Source organism: Polyodon spathula, chromosome 11 (assembly GCF_017654505.1).
Source record: "Polyodon spathula isolate WHYD16114869_AA chromosome 11, ASM1765450v1, whole genome shotgun sequence".
Taxonomy (NCBI): domain Eukaryota; kingdom Metazoa; phylum Chordata; class Actinopteri; order Acipenseriformes; family Polyodontidae; genus Polyodon; species Polyodon spathula.
The window spans coordinates 4,427,945-4,454,144 of NC_054544.1; the positions used below are offsets into that span (position 1 = coordinate 4,427,945).

General features: G+C 43.9%; 2 protein-coding genes across 3 annotated transcripts in view; one reads left to right on the forward strand and one right to left on the reverse strand.

Moving 5' to 3' along the window:
- Window positions 1–14,811, reverse strand: part of LOC121323586 (GPI inositol-deacylase-like) — a 36,843-nt gene extending 22,032 nt beyond the window's left edge. The window contains exons 1-11 of one of the 2 annotated variants that reach the window (XM_041264726.1): window positions 14,548–14,809; window positions 10,824–10,977; window positions 9,262–9,437; window positions 8,825–8,996; window positions 7,474–7,634; window positions 7,205–7,257; window positions 6,564–6,630; window positions 2,597–2,702; window positions 2,414–2,472; window positions 1,907–1,990; window positions 645–694 (exon numbers count right to left, since the gene is read on the reverse strand). In XM_041264726.1, coding sequence (XP_041120660.1) covers window positions 645–694; window positions 1,907–1,990; window positions 2,414–2,472; window positions 2,597–2,702; window positions 6,564–6,630; window positions 7,205–7,257; window positions 7,474–7,634; window positions 8,825–8,996; window positions 9,262–9,437; window positions 10,824–10,977; window positions 14,548–14,679 — 1,214 coding nt within the window. In that variant the 5' untranslated portion in view covers window positions 14,680–14,809. Of the gene's footprint in view, window positions 1–644; window positions 695–1,906; window positions 1,991–2,413; window positions 2,473–2,596; window positions 2,703–6,563; window positions 6,631–7,204; window positions 7,258–7,473; window positions 7,635–8,824; window positions 8,997–9,261; window positions 9,438–10,823; window positions 10,978–14,547 lie in introns of both variants that reach the window. The other variant, XM_041264727.1, reaches the window with a different exon arrangement.
- Window positions 14,812–18,062: 3,251 nt separating this feature from the next.
- tyw5 (tRNA-yW synthesizing protein 5) lies at window positions 18,063–25,072 on the forward strand (the record flags this gene model as incomplete). The annotated part of the gene is made up of 9 exons (XM_041262682.1): window positions 18,063–18,311; window positions 18,484–18,663; window positions 19,372–19,526; window positions 19,829–19,898; window positions 20,788–20,832; window positions 22,080–22,217; window positions 22,669–22,756; window positions 23,555–23,671; window positions 24,762–25,072. Coding segments are annotated over exons 2-9 (1,005 nt in total), but the record flags the coding sequence as incomplete, so codon positions are not given.
- Between the last annotated feature and the right edge of the window lie 1,128 nt (window positions 25,073–26,200).

Genomic DNA, 26,200 nt, shown 5'->3' on the forward strand with positions numbered 1-26,200 from the left:
GTGTTGAATCTGCTCTTCATCAATGGATGAATGAACCCACAGACAGTGTGAGAATATCACGTACCCACATGCTGCTACAACAACCTGCATTCGTTTCTTGGTAAGTTCAAATCTGTTCTGCGTACCTTTCAATAAATCCTTACAATAGTGATGTGAAATAAATCAGCAAGCCAAGTGACCCCTGCTTCAAATACACAATCAGCTAGGACAGCAATAATACTAACAGATGGAGCACCAGAACAGGAACTGCCCTGACTTCCTCTCACACAAAAACAATCTGAGAGGAGCTGGATTCCTAATCTCCTTCTAATGAAACCCTGCTCAGGGGGATAAACGGCAGGCTGGCAGGGAATGACTCACACAGCAAATGAAAAAGGAAAGAGGCAGTCCGGCACAACAAAGAGACGAGAAGCAAGAAAAGCTGAAGGCAGTTCAAGTGAGTGAAGCTGAAGGGGGGTGAAGCTTCTGTGAATGATCTGATGATACGCAATGCCTAGGGATTGTTAAATCAGGAGGCAATGGGCCATACTATTAGAGGAAGGACCTACACGGGATGTACTGAAACCCTCGAGAGCGTATACATTCAATAATCGTGGTATGAGCCAGTTCCTGCTAAACTGTGGGGAGGACTGCAGCACACTCACCATGCCAGCCCGTTACTCTGTGTGCAGCCGAACAGCCAGCTGCTCATCTTCTGTCAGTGAAAAACACAACGGAAGCCAGGAGGGGTTAGTATTGGAGTTCTCTCACACACACGCACACGCACGTGCACAAGCACACACACACACACACTAAATTCAGCATTTCATTTCTACTGAGGTCTTTCAATGTCTCAGTAAGCGCTGTACAGCACTGAGGAGCCCTCTCTTCTGCGCTGGCGCGTCACCCCAATGTTTTCTGTGCAGGACAGACTGAACTCTGCATCAGCCCCTTACAGGTAAACAGGCAGGACGGCACAGTGTGTGTTGAGTGGAAAGAAAGCAGTGGCACAGAATCTGGTGCATCCATCAGCGTTACTGTGGGTATTTGTATTCCAATGAGATAAAGAGCAATGTCTTATATGCAGCCAAAACTAGACTCATGTCAAGAGCATAAGGAAGGGCGTTTAGAGGCTGCCCTGGGACGCAAGAAGAACACCTCTGAGATCACCTTGGCAGGCCGCTAACAGTGAGGGAACAATACTGTAACCTCTGACCAAGTTATCACATGCTGGCCAGAGTGTAGCTCATGCTTCATTCCATGCCCTTCCTTTGGCTGCAGTGCTTTTAAAGCAGCCAATGGAAAGAAAAAAAGGGCTGGCCAGGCAATCAAGGTATAACTTAGTATTGAGATATAGAGTGTACAAGCATGCAGACAAGCCCCTATTTTTAATAACTCCTCTAAGGGTGTTGCAGTCCAGTGAGCTTGGCATCCCAACACTGCGCAGGTTGAGGTACTGTTTCGGTAATTTAAAAACTCTCCATTCTCTATTGTAACTAATCTAGGGACGCTACCCAAGCACTCGGTGCCGGGCCTCTGCTAATTTCTAGTCATAAAATATACCAATATTGATCATTTCAATTTTAGTGCCAATTGGTTAAAGACCTTAACTTTTAACCCACGACACTGCAGCCACTGCCCCTGCATTTAGGAATGCTTAACTTTTAACTGTGTGTCTGGGAGATGACCCTTTGGGTTGAAATGGAGGGGAGTCTTCATGCAAAGGAACACACAGCGGGTGGTCAGACTGAACACTGGTCAGCTAGAAAGATATCTGATGGGCATGCGTCAACATTCACAGGGTCTGGAGCGCTACAGTACAGAAACCCCCGCCCCCGCCCCCGCCCCCCCCCCCCCCCGCCCCCACCCCCACCCCCACCCCTGCCCCCCCCCCCAGCTCGAGACACACACAGCTCAGTCCTCTTACCAGATCGTTGCTCCGACAGTGGAAATGGCTGTAGGATTTTCTGTGACTTGAAAGAGGAAACATACAATATTTTGTTCTGGGTTCCTGCACAGAATGGAAAATGTAAGTGATCTTACTGTAAAAGTAAATCAGAAAATAAAATAAAACAACAATATCAGAACTACAGTGACAAGATACTGGGATGTCTCTTTAAAGGGTGTTATGAGACCACATATTCACACAGCACTGATAACCCTATACTGTGTTTACGTTCTTACACACGCTGGACACACAGGGCAAGGCAATATCTGTGCAGTTGTGAAGAATTTCTGCAACTTCTCATGAGCCAGACCAATGGGGGAGATCAATTCGAACAAGTTCTGCAATAATGTTTTTTTTTTATTGTTGTCATACCGTGTTATTTATGAAATCACAATTACTTTTTATTGAACATCAATGCTCTGTTGAATTTGCTACTTGCACTGATGGACTGGGGGAACACATTTAGAGAGAAGAGATCAAAGTTACCGTAGGGCTTGTGTAAGACAGCCTGGGAGCCAAGACCTTAGTCCATACCTCTGATGGCACTGAAAAAAAAAAAAAAAGTTCAGAAAGGTTTCTAGTAGCATCCAAATTGGTTCGTCAATCCACAATGCAGAATTTCACCCAGGTTAGCCTGCCCTCTAGTGGCCTCATTACAACCACACAAACCTGAGAATGTGATGACATCGTCCTCTGTGTCATCGTAGATTTTCACAGGGTGCCTGACAAAATGATGCCGGATCACAGCCATTCTCTTCTCTGGGTCCTCTGCTATCTGCAAATCAAAGACATGGAATCACAGCTCACACCACATCAAAGACATGAACACCCCTGTGTGTCTGATAGCTGGAAACACTGCACTGTGATACACACACACCTCTCACACCACATCAAAGACATGAACACCCCTGTGTGTCTGATAGCTGGAAACACTGCACTGTGATACACACACACCTCTCACACCACATCAAAGACATGAACACCCCTGTGTGTCTGATAGCTGGAAACACTGCACTGTGATACACACACACACACCTCTCACACCACATCAAAGACATGAACACCCCTGTGTGTCTGATAGCTGGAAACACTGCACTGTGATACACACACACCTCTCACACCACATCAAAGACATGAACACCCCTGTGTGTCTGATAGCTGGAAACACTGCACTGTGATACACACACACCTCTCACACCACATCAAAGACATGAACACCCCTGTGTGTCTGATAGCTGGAAACACTGCACTGTGATACACACACACACACCTCTCACACCACATCAAAGACATGAACACCCCTGTGTGTCTGATAGCTGGAAACACTGCACTGTGATACACACACACCTCTCACACCACATCAAAGACATGAACACCCCTGTGTGTCTGATAGCTGGAAACACTTCACTGTGATACACACACACCTCTCACACCACATCAAAGACATGAACACCCCTGTGTGTCTGATAGCTGGAAACACTGCACTGTGATACACACACACCTCTCACACCACATCAAAGACATGAACACCCCTGTGTGTCTGATAGCTGGAAACACTGCACTGTGATACACACACACACACCTCTCACACCACATCAAAGACATGAACACCCCTGTGTGTCTGATAGCTGGAAACACTGCACTGTGATACACACACACACACCTCTCACACCACATCAAAGACATGAACACCCCTGTGTGTCTGATAGCTGGAAACACTGCACTGTGATACACACACACCTCTCACACCACATCAAAGACATGAACACCCCTGTGTGTCTGATAGCTGGAAACACTGCACTGTGATACACACACACCTCTCACACCACATCAAAGACATGAACACCCCTGTGTGTCTGATAGCTGGAAACACTGCACTGTGATACACACACACCTCTCACACCACATCAAAGACATGAACACCCCTGTGTGTCTGATAGCTGGAAACACTGCACTGTGATACACACACACCTCTCACACCACATCAAAGACATGAACACCCCTGTGTGTCTGATAGCTGGAAACACTGCACTGTGATACACACACACCTCTCACACCACATCAAAGACATGAACACCCCTGTGTGTCTGATAGCTGGAAACACTGCACTGTGATACACACACACCTCTCACACCACATCAAAGACATGAACACCCCTGTGTGTCTGATAGCTGGAAACACTGCACTGTGATACACACACACCTCTCACACCACATCAAAGACATGAACACCCCTGTGTGTCTGATAGCTGGAAACACTGCACTGTGATACACACACACCTCTCACACCACATCAAAGACATGAACACCCCTGTGTGTCTGATAGCTGGAAACACTGCACTGTGATACACACACACCTCTCACACCACATCAAAGACATGAACACCCCTGTGTGTCTGATAGCTGGAAACACTGCACTGTGATACACACACACACACCTCTCACACCACATCAAAGACATGAACACCCCTGTGTGTCTGATAGCTGGAAACACTGCACTGTGATACACACACACCTCTCACACCACATCAAAGACATGAACACCCCTGTGTGTCTGATAGCTGGAAACACTGCACTGTGATACACACACACCTCTCACACCACATCAAAGACATGAACACCCCTGTGTGTCTGATAGCTGGAAACACTGCACTGTGATACACACACACCTCTCACACCACATCAAAGACATGAACACCCCTGTGTGTCTGATAGCTGGAAACACTGCACTGTGATACACACACACACACCTCTCACACCACATCAAAGACATGAACACCCCTGTGTGTCTGATAGCTGGAAACACTGCACTGTGATACACACACACACACCTCTCACACCACATCAAAGACATGAACACCCCTGTGTGTCTGATAGCTGGAAACACTGCACTGTGATACACACACACACACCTCTCACACCACATCAAAGACATGAACACCCCTGTGTGTCTGATAGCTGGAAACACTGCACTGTGATACACACACACCTCTCACACCACATCAAAGACATGAACACCCCTGTGTGTCTGATAGCTGGAAACACTGCACTGTGATACACACACACCTCTCACACCACATCAAAGACATGAACACCCCTGTGTGTCTGATAGCTGGAAACACTGCACTGTGATACACACACACCTCTCACACCACATCAAAGACATGAACACCCCTGTGTGTCTGATAGCTGGAAACACTTCACTGTGATACACACACACCTCTCACACCACATCAAAGACATGAACACCCCTGTGTGTCTGATAGCTGGAAACACTGCACTGTGATACACACACACCTCTCACACCACATCAAAGACATGAACACCCCTGTGTGTCTGATAGCTGGAAACACTGCACTGTGATACACACACACACACCTCTCACACCACATCAAAGACATGAACACCCCTGTGTGTCTGATAGCTGGAAACACTGCACTGTGATACACACACACCTCTCACACCACATCAAAGACATGAACACCCCTGTGTGTCTGATAGCTGGAAACACTGCACTGTGATACACACACACCTCTCACACCACATCAAAGACATGAACACCCCTGTGTGTCTGATAGCTGGAAACACTGCACTGTGATACACACACACACACCTCTCACACCACATCAAAGACATGAACACCCCTGTGTGTCTGATAGCTGGAAACACTGCACTGTGATACACACACACACACCTCTCACACCACATCAAAGACATGAACACCCCTGTGTGTCTGATAGCTGGAAACACTGCACTGTGATACACACACACACACCTCTCACACCACATCAAAGACATGAACACCCCTGTGTGTCTGATAGCTGGAAACACTGCACAAACACTACTTACACCACAGCCAATGCATAACTGGTATATGAGTAGATTTACCAGCTCAGCGATCAATGTATAAAATAACTAAGGGGTGGTAGTTAATGCCACAGCATTTGAGGTGAATTCAGAAATAAATTAACATCAGGGAGCTTAATGACAAAAAAAAAATAAAAAAACATTGTGCAAGAATTTATTATTTATTATCTATTTCTAGCCTTAGGATTTTTTTTTTTTTATTTCATTAATCTTTCTAAACTTCACTGCATCCCTTCTTTCATAATAATAATAATAATAATAATAATAATAATAATAATAATAAATGTATGGAGCAGAGATCATGTTTTCATATAAAGACATGATTAGAGACAGATTTCTAGTTTTATTTCTAACTATTGTATCCCCCTAGACTTTTGTTTTATGTAAAAAATAATGCACTTTTCAGATTTTATTTAAAATCAAACTTTACCACAGGGCAACATTAGGTAGATAGATATGTTAGGATTGAATGTTTCATAAGTTATGGATGAACCACCTACAGTGGTTAGGAGCTCTGTTTCTCCAGTGTAATTCTTTTTTTATTTAAATGAATTTCAACCTCCAGCTGTTTATCTAGTCTTCAGCTAAATTCACTGCTACCTGCTAACCCAGTTTTACCTCAACCTGAAAGTTTAAAATTTAAACTACAGTTGTATTATGATTTAAACCCCAAACATTATTACTGCTGCAATTCAATACAAGTTACAGAGACTGGACTGTCCTGATCACTGCACTCTAAATCAGACACACACCCCTCTGTGCATACAGACCTGCTTGGTGTCAGGGTCCACGAGGTCGAAGAAGGTTCGGACAGTAGCCAGCACCAGCTCCTTACACCTGCAACGCAGAGGAGTGAGGACAGTGCGCTAAACAACTTACACTGCCACTGTACTCATCACATGCTCAATACCGAGGCTGAGCATGCAATCTATTAAGCTGCAGCCGCAAGTTGCACTCTTTCTACTTTTTCCAAACAATATTGCATTGGGCAGCGCCATCTAGTGGACATATCTGAAATCCTGCACCAGAAACAAGCACTGTAACATACAGTACCTGGGCCCGTTCTGAATCAAGCAAAAGTGCAAACTCTGAGGAGAGGAATTAAAGTAATTGCAATGGTATAAAACCAGGACAACACCGGTATTAAGCAGATATATGAGAACATTAAACATTAATTTAGTGTATTGTATTTATAGTTTAACACAAATTCTGAATGAGTTGTAGCCAATTCCCATATTCATAATAAGAGTGTCCGAGGATCTCGGTCCAGGTGGAAATGCATGCTAAAGCTTAAGGTGTTATATGGAAGGGTGTATATGTATGCATGCATAAAATGCAGTAAGAAGTATGTGTACTCATTGTACGTGTGTTTATACATGTGTGTATAAAAGTATGCTTGTATTTTACATACCAAACAATAGAGAGGTGATCAGTGGAGACCCAGGTCCTTGGCACAGCTGTACTCTGTTAACAGAAAGAATTGGTTCACATCAAATAAACAGACTGGTGCCTCTTGCTTTCAATGCACTCTGATCATGAAGTTATTTTTGTATTTTGTATGCTGAGGAAATCCACAAATAAAAGCCCATGTAAATTGACATATAAAAATCCACTATATCAAGTACTTTTAAAACTAAAGTACAATAGCAATGCCCCAGCAGTACTCAGGGCGCATCGTACCACGAGGGAGAGCTTGTTGGGGTCGTCCGAGGGGCAGGGCAGGGCGGTGAGTCCGGAGCGCACCTGATAGTCACGGAACCCCCCTCCCACCGACAGCACCGTCACATTACGCAGCTCCTGAGCGTGCTCAGACCAGCGCTGGTTCACCATCGCGTAGAAATCTGAAACATACAGAACACACCTTCCGACATCTGATTGACATCCCAGCAGATACGAGGAGCACTGGCTGGAATTTACCACTTCAACTTAATAAAGTCATGCTGAACATCCCCCTTCATTTAAGTTAAATGCTGCTAATGCACAGCAGCTGTGCATACACAGGGTGCACATTATTAGAGCTGCACTTATAATCCAAAGATTCCTACATGCATGCACATATTTTACTTGTCCTCCTTCTTTTGAAGCAACTTGATATTCTTTCAACTGCATAAAAAATTATTGAAGTTATCGTTTCAAAAATTCAAACTTCTGTTCACAAAACAGGCAATAGCATTTAAATTTGGAAAACTAATTCAAAAGCATTTATTCCCTTGCTTGAAAAAGAATCCCTACCTGAGAAACTGTAATCCCCCAGTGTTTATATCCTTCTTCCCAAGTCAGCTGACCTCTGTCTTTTTAATTAACCTCAATTAATAAGTGATCTAAACCAGCTCTATAGGAGTACACTAAAGTCTTGTTAAAATGTGTTGGATCACAGAGTTTCTTTTTTGTAAAACTGCATATCTTACGACTGTGTCTCAGAGTATGGATGAAACAGTTCTTGCGAAGTGAAAGACGCAGGTCATTCTTTATAAACACCCTAGCATGCTCATTTAACACACTGACTACCACTGTACTATCACTTTGCAGTTCCTGCTGTCCCCTCTGCAGTACTTTATGGCAGCCCCTAGTAAAATAACTGTTTAGTGAGCCAGAGTGGTAGAAGTCTCTATTCGTCACAGTGTAAAATACAGTGCAGCTTCCAATGTGTAGAGCAGAGGTAGTAAGTTGTATCTCTTTCAATCCATTCTGAGGATATCCTTCCAATTGGAAATGCCTACTAAAACTTAAAGATGCAAAAAGCATTACTGCAGCTTAACAAGGAGAAGTTAGGTATTATCAGCAAAGATGTGTCCGTCTGCCTGTAGTATAAAACACAGTGGTCTCCTTTAATCCATCACAGTCAAGAACTGTGTGCTAACCACATGCTTTAATTATTGCACTGAGCAGCCCAGAGCCTTGCTCCAGCCAAGTCTTTCCATGCTTCATTGAACCGAGCTGTTTAAACTGGAACATGGTCCTGGTTTGGAATGGACTGCATGAGACACTGGTGTAAGGGCTGCTCTCTTATAGCACTAAAAGCCCCTCTTACCAAGGAGGTTGCTGTCCAGGGGCAAGACGGGTCCCTGGTGAGGTGTGGCCTGGGTGATAATGAGGCTGATGAGTCTATGGCCGAATTTGGGCAGCGTGAAGAGGGCCCGCGCCACGATCCCGCCCATGGAGTGTCCTACCACCGCCACGCTGCTAGGGGGCGCAGGCTGATCCTGCCAGCAAACGACATGCAACACCAAAGAGTTACACACAGCCAGCAGCCACCGGCCTGGCACAGGCTGCAGATACCAAGAGCGCTGGGTCTGACAAGGACACACACAGCCTCCACTGCCACACTGGGATTATACAATGACTATGCAGCAACTGGAAAAAAACAACTAACAAACATAGGTTTAAAGTGAAATTAACATAACAGAGGACTATCCTTGCCATTAGTGCTTCCCTGCAGTGTGCTGGCTCAGTACAGGCATGCCTCACCTTGTACAGTTTGAGGATGGCTCTGATGCACTCATGGACGAACTTGGTCTGTCTCTGCAGGCTGCCCCCGTACAAGGCCACCAGCTCCTCGTTGAAGTCCACCGTAAAGACATTCAGGTGGAAGCGGTTGTCGATGTTCTCTGCTTTCCGGAGGGCTACAGAACCGAGGGACCGGGCTGCAGCACAGGGAAGAGAAACACCAGTAAGCGCTTTATTGTCAAATGATTTTACCTTCAAGAAACGTTTTAAAAAAGACAGCCCTACAACGATACGAAATGATTGTTTTAGTGTCTTGATTAGGATTATCAGTCACTAATTTTGTATTTATTTAATTAAAACAGTATTTGTGAGGGGGGAGGGGTTTGATTCATCAAAGTTAATAAAAGGGGTTAAGGGACTAATAAAATAAATCACTGTGTTGCTGCTCCTTATTCAATTAAACTGGTATATTGGGGTATACCTAGGGCTTCTGATTTTCGGTTTTAACCAATAAAATACCCTGATACAAAAAAATGTAATAAATGGATAGATAATAAACACCGTTACAAATGTGGAAATGGTTACTCTAGTCATGTTTACTTTACCCTTTCCCGTAAAACAAACTACTACAAATATAATAAGAAATACATTTCCCAGTGCTCCTGGGCAATGTCCCGCCCTCCTTACTTGTATCTATCATTGATTCGTTCTGAATACTTTAAACCTGCCCCAACTACTGAGTGACAGCACATTCCTATATTTCTATTGGAGACTCCGCTTGCGAGATTTCAAACGGGATTACAATCAGGATGGAGACTTGTTAGCAGGATTCAAAGCTGTATTACAGTTAAGATACAGACGACTTTAAAAAGAATTGTGGCTAAATGTACCAAAATGCCTGCACACAAAACCCCCAGAAGAATGAGCCCGTGACCATAGGGATTTCGTTGTGGAAGACAGCAAAGGAAAGAAGGTACAACTTAAGTGTGCAAGTACTGTTGAGTTACTACTATACACATTGTGACAGAAAAAAAAAACACTCAAGCATTTTGCAAAGTAACCGAAAACACTAATTTCACACAGTATATCAAAAACGAAAGCCCTGAAACAAAACGATTTACATAACGCTCGAAAATAGCTAAAAATAAGCACCGAAAAATACAATAAAACCTGAAAAACAGAAGCCCTAGGTGTACTGTACTGTCCCAGGTTATATATAGTCCTTTTAAATGAGTTTCGGAAGACTGCTAATTACACTGCAAATAGCTATATGGGTCACGTGGCTACACTAAAACCCCATGACACTGTTTCAAATTAACAGAAGTAAAACAGAGAAAGTCTACAGAGATATGGTTATAATCTCGGGTAGCTCTTATTTCTGATAGTGTTTTCTGTTGTCCATTTACTTGTGACGACAGATTTAATAAAGTCATCTATTCTTGTTTTATGGACTGTTAAAACATTAGCCACAGCTGTGGAGAGCCCTGGTTAAGATATTATTGTGATGTCACCTACAGGCTGGCTATTGAAAGATGAAAAACATACTTGGAACACTTGGTACAAAGCCACCAGTCCAACCTTACCCTGCTTGTAGCTGCCAGCGTTCCCAGGCAGAAAGAGGACAGGGATCCCAGTCAGCTTCAGCTTCTTGTTCTCCTCAGCATAGCTCCCTTCTCCATAGAGGTAGAGCCCGTAGCTCGGGTACTGTCGCTGCAGCCTCTTCGGAAGTCTGATTCTCTGCAGAGGAGGGAGGATCACAACATCACCACAACCACACTGGTGACTAAAACAGTGAGATTGATCACAAACAGAGAGCCCTGATAATCACACGCAGGTAGAGCCCTGATAATCGCACACAGGGAGAGCCCTGATAATGGCACGCAGGGAGAGCCCTGATAATGGCACGCAGGGAGAGCCCTGATAATGGCACGCAGGGAGAGCCCTGATAATGGCACGCAGGGAGAGCCCTGATAATGGCACGCAGGGAGAGCCCTGATAATGACACGCAGGGAGAGCCCTGATAAACGCACGCAGGGAGAGCCCTGATAATGGCACGCAGGGAGAGCCCTGATAAACGCACGCAGGGAGAGCCCTGATAATCGCACGCAGGGAGAGCCCTGATAAACGCACGCAGGGAGAGCCCTGATAATGACACGCAGGGAGAGCCCTGATAATCACACGCAGGGAGAGCCCTGATAATCGCACGCAGGGAGAGCCCTGATAATCGCACGCAGGGAGAGCCCTGATAAACGCACGCAGGGAGAGCCCTGATAAAGGCACGCAGGGAGAGCCCTGATAATCGCACGCAGGGAGAGCCCTGATAAACGCACGCAGGGAGAGCCCTGATAATGGCACGCAGGGAGAGCCCTGATAATGGCACGCAGGGAGAGCCCTGATAATCGCACGCAGGGAGAGCCCTGATAATGGCACGCAGGGAGAGCCCTGATAATGGCACGCAGGGAGAGACCTGATAATGACACGCAGGGAAAGCCCTGATAATGACACGCAGGGAGAGCCCTGATAATGGCACGCAGGGAGAGCCCTGATAATGGCACGCAGGGAGAGCCCTGATAATCACACGCAGGGAGAGCCCTGATAATGGCACGCAGGGAGAGCCCTGATAATGGCACGCAGGGAGAGCCCTGATAATGGCACGCAGGGAGAGCCCTGATAATGGCACGCAGGGAGAGCCCTGATAAACGCACGCAGGGAGAGCCCTGATAATGGCACGCAGGGAGAGCCCTGATAATCACACGCAGGGAGAGCCCTGATAATGACACGCAGGGAGAGCCCTGATAATGACATGCAGGGAGAGCCCTGATAATCACACTCAGGGAGAGCCCTGATAATCTCGGACTTTGCTGGTTAAATTTGTGTAAAATCAACAGTTATACCCAAAAGGTCTATCACAAGCATGGGGCCTATGAGAGACTATGACAATAAAAATTTGGAGAAGATTCAAGGCAGTGTTCACCATGTGTGCGACAGACCAGATGGGTGGAGGAAGGTCCACACCTAAACACAACTTATCATAAGTAATCAATCGTGTTAAAACCCTCAATCACAATGATACAGACAGTAGCAGTACTCAAAATAAACTTAGCAATGACATTCATCAGAAAGCAGCTTACAAATCGCAATGCACACCCTGCGCGGAAGTGAAAAGTCACAAAGAACACTAATGAGCGCACTGCTTGTTAATTGCAGAATCTTCTTAGCAGGGGGATCTTTGATGATTTCTGTACATTTAATCCTTCCTGACAGACAAAAGGCTGCTGCCCAACCATAGCTCCAGACACTAATATAATGAGACCACCAATGGTGAATTCAGCTTACAAAATGTAGTCTTGAGTTCATTGGGGGTGAAAAAAAAAATATTGGCTATTGAATTTATTATGTTATTTTTAGTACACCTAATGTATGGACAAATCACTGCAACTGAGTTACTGTAAAATATTATATAAGATTTAAAACGCTTCCTGAAATAGACCAGTCACCACAGTAAGTAGCATTGGGTTGCAGCCAGGACACTGAGGTTGGGAACTGAGAAGATTTACACACCTATGCTATGAATAATGTTGGCAATCCTCTGCCTGTCTGTAGGGCTAAAGAACACTTGATTGGTTTTCCTCTGATGATATACTTGTATCATGTCATATCAGCTCCCCTTTCCAAACAGTTTACTGCCTGTTTAACATCCTGTCTTAGGTGCAGGATTTTCTATTGTTTCTGCTAAAAATAATAATTATTGGGCAGGTTTACTAATTTTCAAGCAAACATGCTTCTGAAAGGACAACCTTTTTTTTTTTCTGAAGATAGATGGGGAAGCATATCAGTGTTGCACACATTTCAGTACACAATGCCTTTCAGCTTCAAGGCTTTTATTACACAGTGTATACAGCCAGTTATTCCACAGTGCAGTTTTAAATACATAAGTTTCAAACAGAAAGCAGAAGCCAGTTTGGGAGATGTTCAGGATTTAACCCTGCCGCCTGTCCGATCTCACATATCAGTCTGATTCATGCTTATGTCTCTGACCTGGAAGAAAAGGGATTCATATCATGAATCCAACTTTCTGGCATCACAGAAGACATGATAGAAAATTCTGCTGGGGTAATTTTTCTTATAAAAATATAATACTACTCCTCCTACTAGTTCCTCTGTAACTTCCAAAATACTACAGACCACAGCCACAGCCTTGTCTCTCCTGCCATCACCTAAACAGTGAATCACACAATCACAAGCCCAAATGTTGCACAATGGATTAAAACAAACTAATAATAGTGTCGGACTGATTACAATTAAAATCCATTCATGCCTGTTGATGTCACAGCTAATGGCACACTCCACAAAGCCAGATTTAACTGCAGCAGGGACTCTATCCCCATGGCAACCTACTTGCCCCTTTGTACAGAAATGTCTCCAGAAATGCCTGTGTTCTATAGAAGTCCTACTGTTATGTTAAGGATACTTTAAATTGTGGCACTGCGGTTTGTGATTGCCACTGCATCCAGCTATCCCAAGGTTATACTTTTTGTAAGCTTCCACCCCTATTCTTTGTGTAAATATGTTGTTTGCGTAATGCAATAAAATATAATAATATAAACTGCTTAATTAGAGAATATGTGGCTTTTATTAGGCAGATAGGGGCATGTTTTTGTGTCTATCCCTGTTATAACAACTGTTGAATATAATGTGTTTCTTTTCGTTTTGAGTTTGGGTCTGTCTGTCTGGACCTATTGTATTGACAATGGTATGTAAGATTATGAATAACTTGTATTTAGTGTTGTTTGGTTGGTGGGGTGTTTCAATAAAATTAAATGCTGCTTTTAAAGCAACAACCTTCCAAAAATGGTTACCTATATTTATCCGTCATGGATTTTCTTATATGCATTGGATTTTATGTAACACTTACATAACATAATGCTTACTTTAACAACAACCACATTGTTTTCTATGATGAACGTACATAATAAATGAGTATTACTTTCTCTGCATCATTTGGTCAATTCGTTATAACTCGGTAGCTGTAACAACATTTTGTAATTGTTGTATTTATTAAAAAAAGAGGAACGCGAGGGGTGTGGTCGGTGTATTGTGTGTGCTTCATCACATACAGGGAACTCGTTTACAAACATGAAACCACACCACTCGTTTAAATTAGAAACCTACTTCTTACTCCACACTCCATGTTAACCACCACGCCCGTATCCAGCGCATCAAACTCACTTAGCAACAGGCTCGCTCAGTCGCTATAGAAACTGTGCCTGCATCGCTTGTCCTGTTGTTGCCAGTGCTGCTACTCACCTGGTATTCGGGATACTCGAACATGTAGGTCATGCTACAGCCGTTCTCCTCGTATCCAAAAAGCACGTCGCGAATCGCTATTGCAAACAAGCCGGCCAGCAAGGCATAGAAGGTCGCCGCGGACAACTTCATTTCAATTGTCTATCTAATAAAACTCCTGTATTTAAACCCTATTTGAATGAACTGACAGCAAGCAAGCCTGCCGATCTGCAAGTCACTGCAAAACCCTGTGACGGAGAGGCGATTGACGTGCTCAAACACCAATAGCACACCAGCGTTCCATCAGCGAGCCAATCGGGAGAGAGCTGTGAGAATGTGTGCCCTTCAAAATGCGCCCACTCCCGGTGTGACAGAATGAAAAGGATGGATTTGGTGGAGTAGCGTGACAGCCATGTTTGTAAGGTCAATTCCAAATACTTCCGTAGCTTGAAAAGTGTTCACGTTGAAAACGATGGCGAGTCCAACTACTGTGCTGTAGTTACAAAAATGAACACTGTACTGTACACTGTTCCCTGTTTGGACATTTAAACAGATAGGACTAATCAACATAATGATAAAAAAGTCCAATTACCCATGAATGCCAAAAAAAAAACTGTATGTAAAATGTAGTATTATTATTGTTATTTTTATTTGTATTTCACTTGTTTACGTTGTAACCAACACCTCTTGTCCAGTATAGGGCTTTTTGTACAGCGGTATCGGCGTGTGTGTGGGTTGCCTCGCTTTGTGTGAGGAGCCTGCCTGCGGGAACAGAGATCGCTACTGTACACTGGATACTGTACACTGGATTTTACCATACAGTGCTGCTGCAATGATTTCTTTTCATATTGTTACAATTATGTGTATTACTTTGATGTTGAACATAGGAATTAAAATATTTAAAAGCACATATTTTAAATCGGAAGCTGAAAACGTCACCACTAAGAACTGGGGTTACATTATGACTGGCTAGCCAGTACTAAGAGATGGTCATTTTTTTATGGTCAATTTGGACCACTTAAAAAGTCCATGATGATTTTCACTAAGTTCGTGGACTTTGGTTTTGTTTGACTTTCTGCCACGTTTCACTTTGTTCTGTGAAAGTGTACTGAAGTTGCAGTACCAGATGTCCACTGAGACACTCTTTGGGTATGGGCATGTTAAAAAAAACTTAACATTGATTGCATATATAAAATTAAACCCAACATCATGTTTTTCTTCTATACAGGTTGTATTTTATTTAATTAATCATTACAAAATTACAAAAGTTGATTTATTTATATAGCACCTTTCACACAGTGTCTCAAAGTGCTTTACAATAAAAAAAACAATACAGAATAAAAAAAAAAAAATACAGCAAAATTGGTAATATTAATTAAAAGTAAGTAACAACTCAGTTTAAAAACAGAAATACAGTGAACAAGTTTAAAATAATAAGATTGATACATAAAACCAGGATTCAAAAGCAAATCTAAAAAAATGAGTTTTTAACCTCGACTTAAAAACATTAGGTGACTCTGCTTCTCTGATGCTGGATGGCAGTCTATTCCAGATTCTTGGTTATTATAGCAAAGCTCTTTCACCTTTTCTCTTGGTCTTAATCTTTGGAACAGGCAGAAGACCCAAGTCAGCTGATCTTAAGAGCACAGGCAGGTGCATATGGGCACATGAGCTCTTTTAAATAATCAGGAGCCAGACCATGGAGCGCCTTGGAAGACAGCAGAAAGACCTTAAAATCAATTCTAAAACATACTTTGGTGGCCTCGGGGGTCTCCTCTGGGAGCCGGGCGCTGGTCAGGTACCAGAACCGCATGAGGATACTGACGAACTTCCACCCTGTGGTGAGGACAGACAGGTCAGGGATGGGGATTCATTGCCACACACACACACACTGCAACTCCCTTCACTCTCAATCCAGACTAATACACCACCACTCATCATCCTTACATCTGCTCTATCTTTGTATCAGACTTACTCAAACTGAAAATACTGAAAACAGTGAATTAGTAAAGGGCCTTTACACAATACATTTGCAGGCAGCACAGTGGCATACTAAACAGACTATAAACCTCTTCAGATATACAGCAAGTGCCTAACAGGTGAAAGCTCCCTGCTCTGTGTCTGTCACTCTCACTGATGTTTGTGCAGGAGGGGGGGGCAGCACACACCGTTGTCGTCGTAGTAAATGCCCACGTCCCCCCGTCCCCCCGTCCCCCCCCGGCGTGGTGTACATGATGTCACTCATGTCAGCTGCCAGGACTTGCTGGTGAGTCTGGGGGAGGAGGGGGCACTGCTGCTGCAGCCTCTCCAGCACCTGGGAGAGGGCAGAGAAAAACACACAGTCAAAGATGGTCAATTAATGCTTATTCCATCTTAATGAACATTATCTGGCAAACTGGAGACAGACAGACCCTCCTTGTTATAAAAAACAGCATTCAGAAATCTGCATTCATAGTGGAAGGAAAAATCTGAATTACAAGAAGTAACACGCTCACTCTACTTCATGGGGCAATCTGAGTTACAAAATCCAATTTTTATTATTGCCAGTGATTACATACTCAGAAATAAGGGGTGTTGCTCTATGTATAAATTGTGTTTTCCGTTAATAAATCTTTGTTATAAAAGAAATGCATTATACTATATGTAATAAATGATTGTGATTTTAATGTGTCACTTTTAATAATCAGTCCTGTAAAAGGGTTTATGTTGTTGGTGTTTAATTAACCAGGTAGACACCCAGTACTTACATCCTTCAAGTTTACACTGGGATAGCAGCTTTGACACCCGAGCAAAAGCCTGGCGATGAACAGATTAATCACTTTGGGTAGCAATACACATCAATGAGCGTCCCAGTGTTGGGGAACTCAGCAACATATTCAGCTGTTAAAACGAGTATCTTCACAATGTCTCAACAGCGGCGACTTTATAGAACGGACCATTCTGGAGAATCGCCTTTTCTCCAGGGCTGTCTCACAGCCCGGTCAAGTTCCCACCATGGCATGGTTACCTCCCATAACAATGTACACATCTTGCAGCTTGTAGTCACCCCCCGTCTGGCCTTATTGTGGCCCTTCACCTTATTGACAGTGTTACGGCAGGCGTGACCATTTACTTGTGTCTGGGGAAAACTGTTGTATTTTTTTTTTTTTTTTTTTTTGCAGATTTACCAGAGTTATAAATTAAAAAAATACAACGTTTTATACGTTCTTAAAACACCAGTCTGAAATAAACTATATCTGACATTTTTTGTTTACCCGGTGATCTCTGAACAAAACGCACAGTCAAACCATGCCTGTAATACACAACTGGGATCGATCAGTGCCGAGAGCAATACATAACGGCCATGTACCTTGAGTACCCTGCTGACGCTATTATTACAACTTAAAAGTGTAATTAAATAAATGCACACACACACGTGTTTTGCCCCCTCGGTGAAGTCGCCGATATTAAACTCCTGATTGAAACATGCCCGGATTAAAAAGTAGTAGACGGGGGTTTGGTATCCCAACTACCTCCATTTTCAGGTTCATCCTCAGAGCTGTACAGTCTGGCGGCGGAGAGGGCCGGGGCTCAGCCCAGCCGATAAGCCGCTGAGGCAGAGGGAGGCCCCTTGATAACCACCGGGATCAACGACGAAGAGCCGCTGCCGTATCTAAGAAGACGGGACAGAATCCCGTGAGCCCTAACGCAGCAACTCCTTACGGGCAGCGGCATTTTATTCCTACCCCTTCCAGTCTGTTAATTTATCTAATCCGTCTGAAAACAAGATTTATTTTCCTAGACCGGTGAGTAAATACCTGGACTGTATTGATAACTGACAGGTTGAAGTAGCCGGGACAGACAGAACTTCATTTAACAGTTTGAATAAAGTATACTTTTTGTTTCTATTAATTTTACTTGTATGAGAGACATCACTCGAATCGCACTGTCGTTGTTACTGTGTTTCCGCGGGGACAGTACTGTAGAGGACACCGCATGAAAGCCTGTGTGGACAGACGGAGATCGGAAGAGTGGTAACATCACCTGCACATTTCTGAAGCGATCTACAGTATTTCAATGGACTGTCAGAAGAAAAGGACAGTGTCTGTGTACACGGATGTTGATAAAGAATTGTTTTTGCAGGACATATACCCTTTGGTAAGAATATTTACTCTCGGTTACAGCACCTCAACCCGATTTTTATTTTTAAATAAATGTCCCTTGATTGACAAGCACATTAGCATTCATTTTAAAATTATATTTAGTAGATACTATAAGAAGTCATTATAGTACTGTTTAATATTTCTTTGTTTCTCTAATTCCAAACTATAGATTTTAATTTTCATTCGCAAAATACTAAGGTATCATAATACCGGTGTAAACATTGTAGTTTACGATACAGTAATTACATTGAACCACAGCGACACCCAGCGACCAAGTACCCGTTGTGTACAATTTAGGAAAGTTTGCATGCGATGTAAGCAAAGAACAGTATTGCAATTGCAAAAGACCCTTGAACCGCATCTTCAGTGATAGATATTCCACATAACATAAACCAAATTCTAAGGCTTTCGAAAAAGCTAGCTGCGTGTTTCTAATGAATTTCAGCTTTAGATATCAGTGCTTGTCTTGCAGCAATGCCAGACATTATTTCCAGCTGCTATAGATCAGGGAAAATAGAACAGAATCTGCCATGCATAGGTATGGCAATGTTCCACTCAGCTGTCTGTAAGAGGATAAAGTCTGCCGTCCGGGCTGGTTGAGTAGATAAACATAGAGCTCCAGAGTTGTTTGTTTAGTCTTTGTTGATCCCTACACTGCCCCTGTAGTAAATGGGTGCGTTTTGTTTTGTGTTTGGTGTTCCAGAGGAGGCCAGCCGTGTTGAAAGGTGTGCAGCTGGGGGGCTGCACTGAGAAGTGGAGTGTGGATTATCTGGCCTCGAAGGGGGCAGACCGCGATGTCAAAATCCATGTGTCCTCTGTCCCTCAGATGGACTTCCTCCGCAAGAACTTCCTGTACAGGTAGCTTTCGAATTCCTGATTCACCTTGCCTTTTTACTCTGATTCAGACTGCAACAGCAAGAAGCTTTGAGAAGCACAGTAACTTCGTACACTAACAAACAACAGGGGCCAGACCAGCTTACCACCAGAACAGCACGCTGGGTTATCAAAAGCACTTACGCTGATACATGTAAGGGTGTGGAAGGAGGGTGACTTATCAATAATCTTTTAATGACTTTGGGCCGAACCCAGTGTGATGTGTGCCAAAAAACAAGAGCCTTACTTTTTGAGATATTAAAGCAGTGATTTTATATTTGTTACAGATCCCTCCCCTTTGACGTGTTTGTGAAGAGAGCAGCTGAGGCGAAACATGCTGAGTATTTTATTTCTGAGGTGAATTCAATCTGTTTCGTATTTAATTGAGTCTTTCTTCAGTAATTCCTCTCGAGTCCCACTAGATGGAGCTGTAAAAACTGCCTCCTCTAGACTAGAGACCCCTGCTGGCACTAGGTGGTGCTGCATTGAGGAAGGAATTAGACAAGAGGCCAGCTTTGGAATTAGTGTGAGGGCAACAGTAACAGAAACTGCAGCTTGAAAATAATACCAGTTTATAAGTATAAGCGATGCGCAAAGTGTTTGCTTGAAAGTGCTGTATCACTTGAAAGGCAGTGAAATATTTGTCTTCAGTCAGGCATACTGTGTACAGTATATAGGTTGGATGTTATATATACCCATACTGTTGCACAATAAGATCTACTATCACTAAAGGCATTTGTCCCGGCTTGTTTTAAAATAAAAACCCAGCTAACCAAAATACAGTAGAATGATACAATGATAAGCAAGGCTGGGGCTTGGTTAAGCATTGCTCTTCCATCTCTTTCTGATCGTAGCCAGGCCGTGTGCATCTTTCACTTCAGGGCACATCTATCTGAAAGGGTGTTTCAGGAGTTGTACGAATGCTGGTGGCAATTTCATCCAGTCACGCTTCACTCAGATTGGACTTGTGTAACTTGTCTAGAGTGAATCACCTGGTAAACACACGTTCTAAAGGCAGCCCTGATTAAACGATTCAAACATTCTGTTCTTTGTGAACTAAAGCAGCCAGCGGGCAGCCACAGCAGGAAACGGCAAGCCCCCTACCCCAGCCTGCCTTTGGACTTTCAGTGAGCATTTGAAGCCTGAAAGGTTGAAAGCTAATTAGTGCTGTGTGCCCACTGCTGGCTGCTGCGTAACATTGTGTCTCAGGTGTTGTCAATCAGTCTGTCTGTTTGTGTCTGTGCAGAAGGAGAGCTATTACCTGCGATCGCTTGGAGAGGACCCCAGGAAGGTGAGTCTTTTAGTTTTACTTTCTCTCTTCTCCGCTCTCGTTCTCCACTTCTGAACACCCACCTGGAGTGCAGAGAGCTGCAGGTTTATATACAGGTGACCATCTCCCAATTAGCAACAAATTAATCACCTAACTAATTCGGGAGATGGGCACCTTCTGCGCAAGTTTAGTAATTACTCCTAGCAGAGGACGAGTTCCTAACCTCACCTCTGCCAGAACATGTTTTAAATAAAAACAAACAACAAGCTATATATATATACACACACACACACACAAATACAAAAATAACACAGGGGCAGAAGGGGAGACCCCATCCTAAAAATAAATAAAAAACACATTTAAGCAGCAGGGCTTTCTACCGCCCTACTACAAGCCCGATCAACACCAATGACCCTGGCCTGTGGAGAGTTCCATACAATAATCAAATAATATGTGCATCTCTACTTGTAAAACTCTCAGAAATAGCATGCAACACGTGAATACGTGGCAAGGATTACACAAGTAGTATGGTGGTTCATTTCCTTTATTTAACTAGCGTTTTGGTCCTGCAGTACCTTCCTCTGTAAAGTAGCGTCAGGTTAACAGTTCTGCCCTGGCAAGGTGAATTGTGAATTCATTCCCATCATCTCTATAATAACAAGGGGATCCCTATAAACAAGATGTGTGCACCAGAGAGCAGCCGTCTTCAGCAGGTTAAACCTCTGAAATGCATTGAGACGCACTGAACCTGGTTGCAGATTGACTTGGAGACAGTGAGCCAGTCTGTGTAGCTGTTGGTGAGCCTCCCCCAGGAGACAGGATCAAACACAGAGCCACTTCACTGCAGTCTGTCTGAGCAGTTCATTAGTCTGTAAATGTCACATCCAATTACTGTTAATAAAAGATTATGGGGGAAGAACACAGATCAAATACGCAACTGTGGGTCCCGGTGCTATTTTAAAATGTGTCAGTTATTCATTTAGTTAATATTCATGCACGGATATTACAAAGCAGGGGGTCTAACTGGAGAAACACATCACCTCCACCACCACTTTAAGGTTCAGTAATTACACTGAATTCATTAGTATTTACAGGCACCAGTTTCAGGTGATTGGATCCCACGCTATCTGCATTGTTGCAGTTGTACCTCCACTAGTTTAAGATATTGTTTGCCTTTGCTAGTGCACTGCTGCTACAGTCATCTCGTGTGTGTATTTTAATATAATCCCTTGTATTGCAATGATCAATCCCTGTGTCTGTGTCCGCAGGACATCGCTGATATCAGGAAGCAGTTCCCGAGCCTGGCAGAGGACTTTCTTTTACCAGAATTCTTCGAGAAAGACCAATTCTTCTCCAGCGTGTTCCGAATCAGCTCTTCCGGCCTCCAACTCTGGACTCATTATGATGTAAGAGTAAAGAGGAAGGGGTCATCACTATGATGTAAGAGTACACGTGGAGGGGTCATCACTATGATGTAAGAGTACATGTGGAGGGGTCATCACTATGATGAAAGAGCACAGGGGGAGGGGGTCATCACTATGATGTAACACAGGGGGAGCAGTAGGATGGGTGGATGCTTCCAAGATGGAAATGGTGTGTTTATCTTTTTTATTGTTACCCCATAGTGATGGGATAGCCCCCATTATATCAGCTTATTAGAAAAAAGACAATCTAGCCACCCTGTAGCAAAGGGAAGGTACAGCCATCAGTATGTTAGCTTAAGAGAAGACTTCATCCATAACTACAAAACACTCCATTGTGCTGCATTTAGAAAAAACCTGATACCTTTATTAGGCTTCTTTTTGTATTTCTGATAAAAAGGCTTGTTGAGTATTGATAGCCTGCCTGTCTATGCAGGTGATGGATAACCTGTTGGTTCAGGTGACTGGGAGGAAGCGTGTTGTGCTGTACAGCCCTCGAGACGCCCCCTACCTGTATCTGTCAGGTAAGGAGCTCCGCTCCAGTGCCACCGGGAGCGCTACGCTCGCTTATTCACTTACTGTAGTGAGAAGAGACTGAGGCCCATATTCACAAACAAGTGTTAATGCTCACTTAGTGTGCCAAGTTAATGGTTGTTGGTCACTTGAGTATTGCTTCTGAATATGGCCGTGAAAGTGAAACTGAAATGTGTGATGAGACTGATTCGCTGGTTTCCAGAATATCCATCCAGCTCTCTGTTAAACTGATCACTCTGGAGTACTGGTGCAAGAGCCAGCTCTCTGTTAAACTGATCACTCTGGAGTACTGGTGCAAGAGCCAGCTCTCTGTTAAACTGATCACTCTGGAGTACTGGTGCAAGAGCCAGCTCTCTGTTAAACTAATCACTCTGGAGTACTGGTGCAAGAGCCAGCTCTCTGTTAAACTGATCACTCTGGAGTACTGGTGCAAGAGCCAGCTCTCTGTTAAACTGATCACTCTGGAGTACTGGTGCAAGGATCTAGAAAACAGACCTGATCGAGCCCGTTGATGTAGAATGTTTATGTCGAAATCACTCAACAAGAAAAAAAGCAAAGGAATATACAGCTGTTGTTTGATTTCACTCTTAATGGTATAAATAATATATTTTAAACTTAGGTCTCACAGTAGTATAGGGTTTATATAGAATTGTACTTTAAGTGTGTTATTAAAATATAGAAGGAGGTTCTCTTTCACATGAAGTAGAATAATAGTGCAGCTAAAAGAAACTGGACATGCCTGTCTGGGCCTCTCTTCTCATTCCTTACTCATTCCTTTATTTGCTCAGGTGATAAATCTGAGGTGCTGGACATTGACCACCCTGACCTGAGCAGGTACCCCGAGTTTGTGAAGGCCAGACGCTACGAGTGCTGCCTGGAGCCCGGAGACATCCTCTTCATCCCAGGTGCGACCCCGGCTGACGAACCCTGTCTACAGCTCCAGGGACTCAAATATTCACACTGTTCAGGAATTAGAGAGCAGGATAAAAGTGCTGACCTTCATGGTGCTAATATACCGTTCCTGAAGAGCAGGGTAGTGTTGGATTGGAGCTGATTATCACAGGGGGAGAAGAGCTAAGAGAAGCTGTGTCTCTGTCCTTAGTGAGCCGTCCTCCACACCAGTACATATTTGTCTGAGTTCTGTTTTAATGATCTAAACTGAAGAGTATCTCATACTTCTAAACCTGCCCTATAGTATAGTGGACCTCTTTCCATAGTATTGTATTTCAGGGATGGAAGTAAGACTCTTGTTGCATAGCAGTTTCACCCATTCCAGATTATAATACAAGCTTGATTAGCCACAGTAAAAAGGCAACAGGCTCAGGCACTCACACAGGAGAATATAGCAGGTGTACAATTTACTGTCAACGTCGAATTGTGAAATAACGAGGGACCGCGGTGCACCAATATTTATTGAGTGAAAAGTCGAATCTTTGATGAATCAAGGTGTTTGAGCAGTGAGTGGCTGTCATTGATGAATCAAGGTTTTTGAGCAGCGAGTGGCTGTCGTGATGAGTCGAGGTGTTTGAGCAGCGAATGGCTGTCACTGATGAATCAAGGTGTTTGAGCAGTGAGTGGCTGTCGTTGATGAGTCAAGGTGTTTGAGCAGCGAATGGCTGTCACTGATCAATCAAGGTGTTTGAGCAGTGAGTGGCTGTCGTTGATGACTCAAGGTGTTTGCGCAGTGAGTGGCTGTCGCTAATCAATCAAGGTGTTTGAGCAGTGAGTGGCTGTCGTTGTTGAGTCAAGGTGTTTGAGCAGTGAGTGGCTGTTGTTGATGAGTCAAGGTGTTTGAGCAGCGAGTGGCTGTCGTGATGAGTCGAGGTGTTTGAGCAGTGAGTGGCTGTCGTTGATGAGTCAAGGTGTTTGAGCAGCGAGTGGCTGTCGTGATGAGTCGAGGTGTTTGAGCAGTGAGTGGCTGTCGTTGATGAGTCAAGGTGTTTGAGCAGTGAGTGGCTGCAGCACTGAAGTATGTCTCTGGTCTCCCCCCCCCAGCACTGTGGTTTCACAACACCCTGGCCCTGCAGTTTGGAGTGGGGGTCAACATCTTCTGGAGGCACCTCCCCCCAGCGTGCTATGACAGGACTGACACCTATGGAAACAAGGACCCTACGGCGGCAGCACGGGCCATGCAGGTACTGGAGCGAGCGTTGAGGACCCTGGAGGAGCTGCCCGAGGAGTACAGAGACTTCTATGCCAGGAGGATGGTGGTGAAGATACAGAGCAAAGCCTACAGCACCCCACTAGAGGAGAGAGACGGAGGGGAGGCTGTGGAGACTGAGGGGGGAGGGAGGAGAGGGGAGGCTGGGGAGACTGAGGGGGGAGAGAGAGAGAGACTGGAAGGGACTGAGGGGAAGGAGGGACTGCAGGAGACTGAGGGAGAGAGGGACTCAAAATCACTAGACATGACAATAAGCAATGGCAAAAAGACCATTGCATTGCAGTTTGAGCCACTCAATGTACATTAATAAGCTTGAATAGCAATATCTGAATTTTCTGTATGCTATGGATAAGCTTGGAATGGATGAAATTGCTTTGCAATGGGATGTTTTTCTCCACCACTGCAATTGAATCATTAAGACTCTCCCTTCTAAATGTGAGCTCTACATGCAATAGGCGAGTGACTGCATGGGAGACACCCCGAACAGCCTGATATTAATCTGCTAAGACTTCTCAACTACAAGACAAGTACAGAACACATTTTAATGTGAGCTTCACAAGTACAGTCAGAGACCTGCACCTGTGAGCGATGTGAAGATACCTTGTCAAGATGGAAAGACCTCAGTTAAACTAAGTGTTAGGGAGCCCAAGACAAGGGGACCCACATACATACAACACAGTACCAGGACAAGCACTTCAACAAACAGGACGTTAGCATTGCAAAATCAGAGTCTGTTTGTGAAGGTGGGCTACTTTGTATGACATGACAAGAGATAAAAACAATCAAAACGAAGAACAATTTTGTTACACATTTTAGTGAAATGCGAGGAATAAAAGTCAAACAATACATGTGTTTATTTATTTATGCATTCATCATTTAAAGACTGATACAGGTGCATCTCCCTGCTGGAGAGTCTGTGTGGACGGGCAGTGTGATGGTTCAGTGAGAGCACAGGGAGGCAGAGAGAGAGTTCTGAAAATTAGAACTCATCATCATTATAGACACCCTGTTGATGGAAGCTGTGTGCAGAATGCTGCTCCACACTGCCTCTCTACACAGGTACGTCATTGAAGCATCACTAAGACCAGAGGTGTCCCATGTATTGCAATCACCTGGTCAGCCTCTGAATTCATGCACAAGGGTGTTAGAATTTACAGAGTCTATATTTTTGTAATTCTCTACATTAATTGCCATAAGGAAAAACAAACAATCTGTCAATTTGCAAAGATCCGGTGGAACACACAGCCTGATCAGGCATGTCTCACGCATCCCC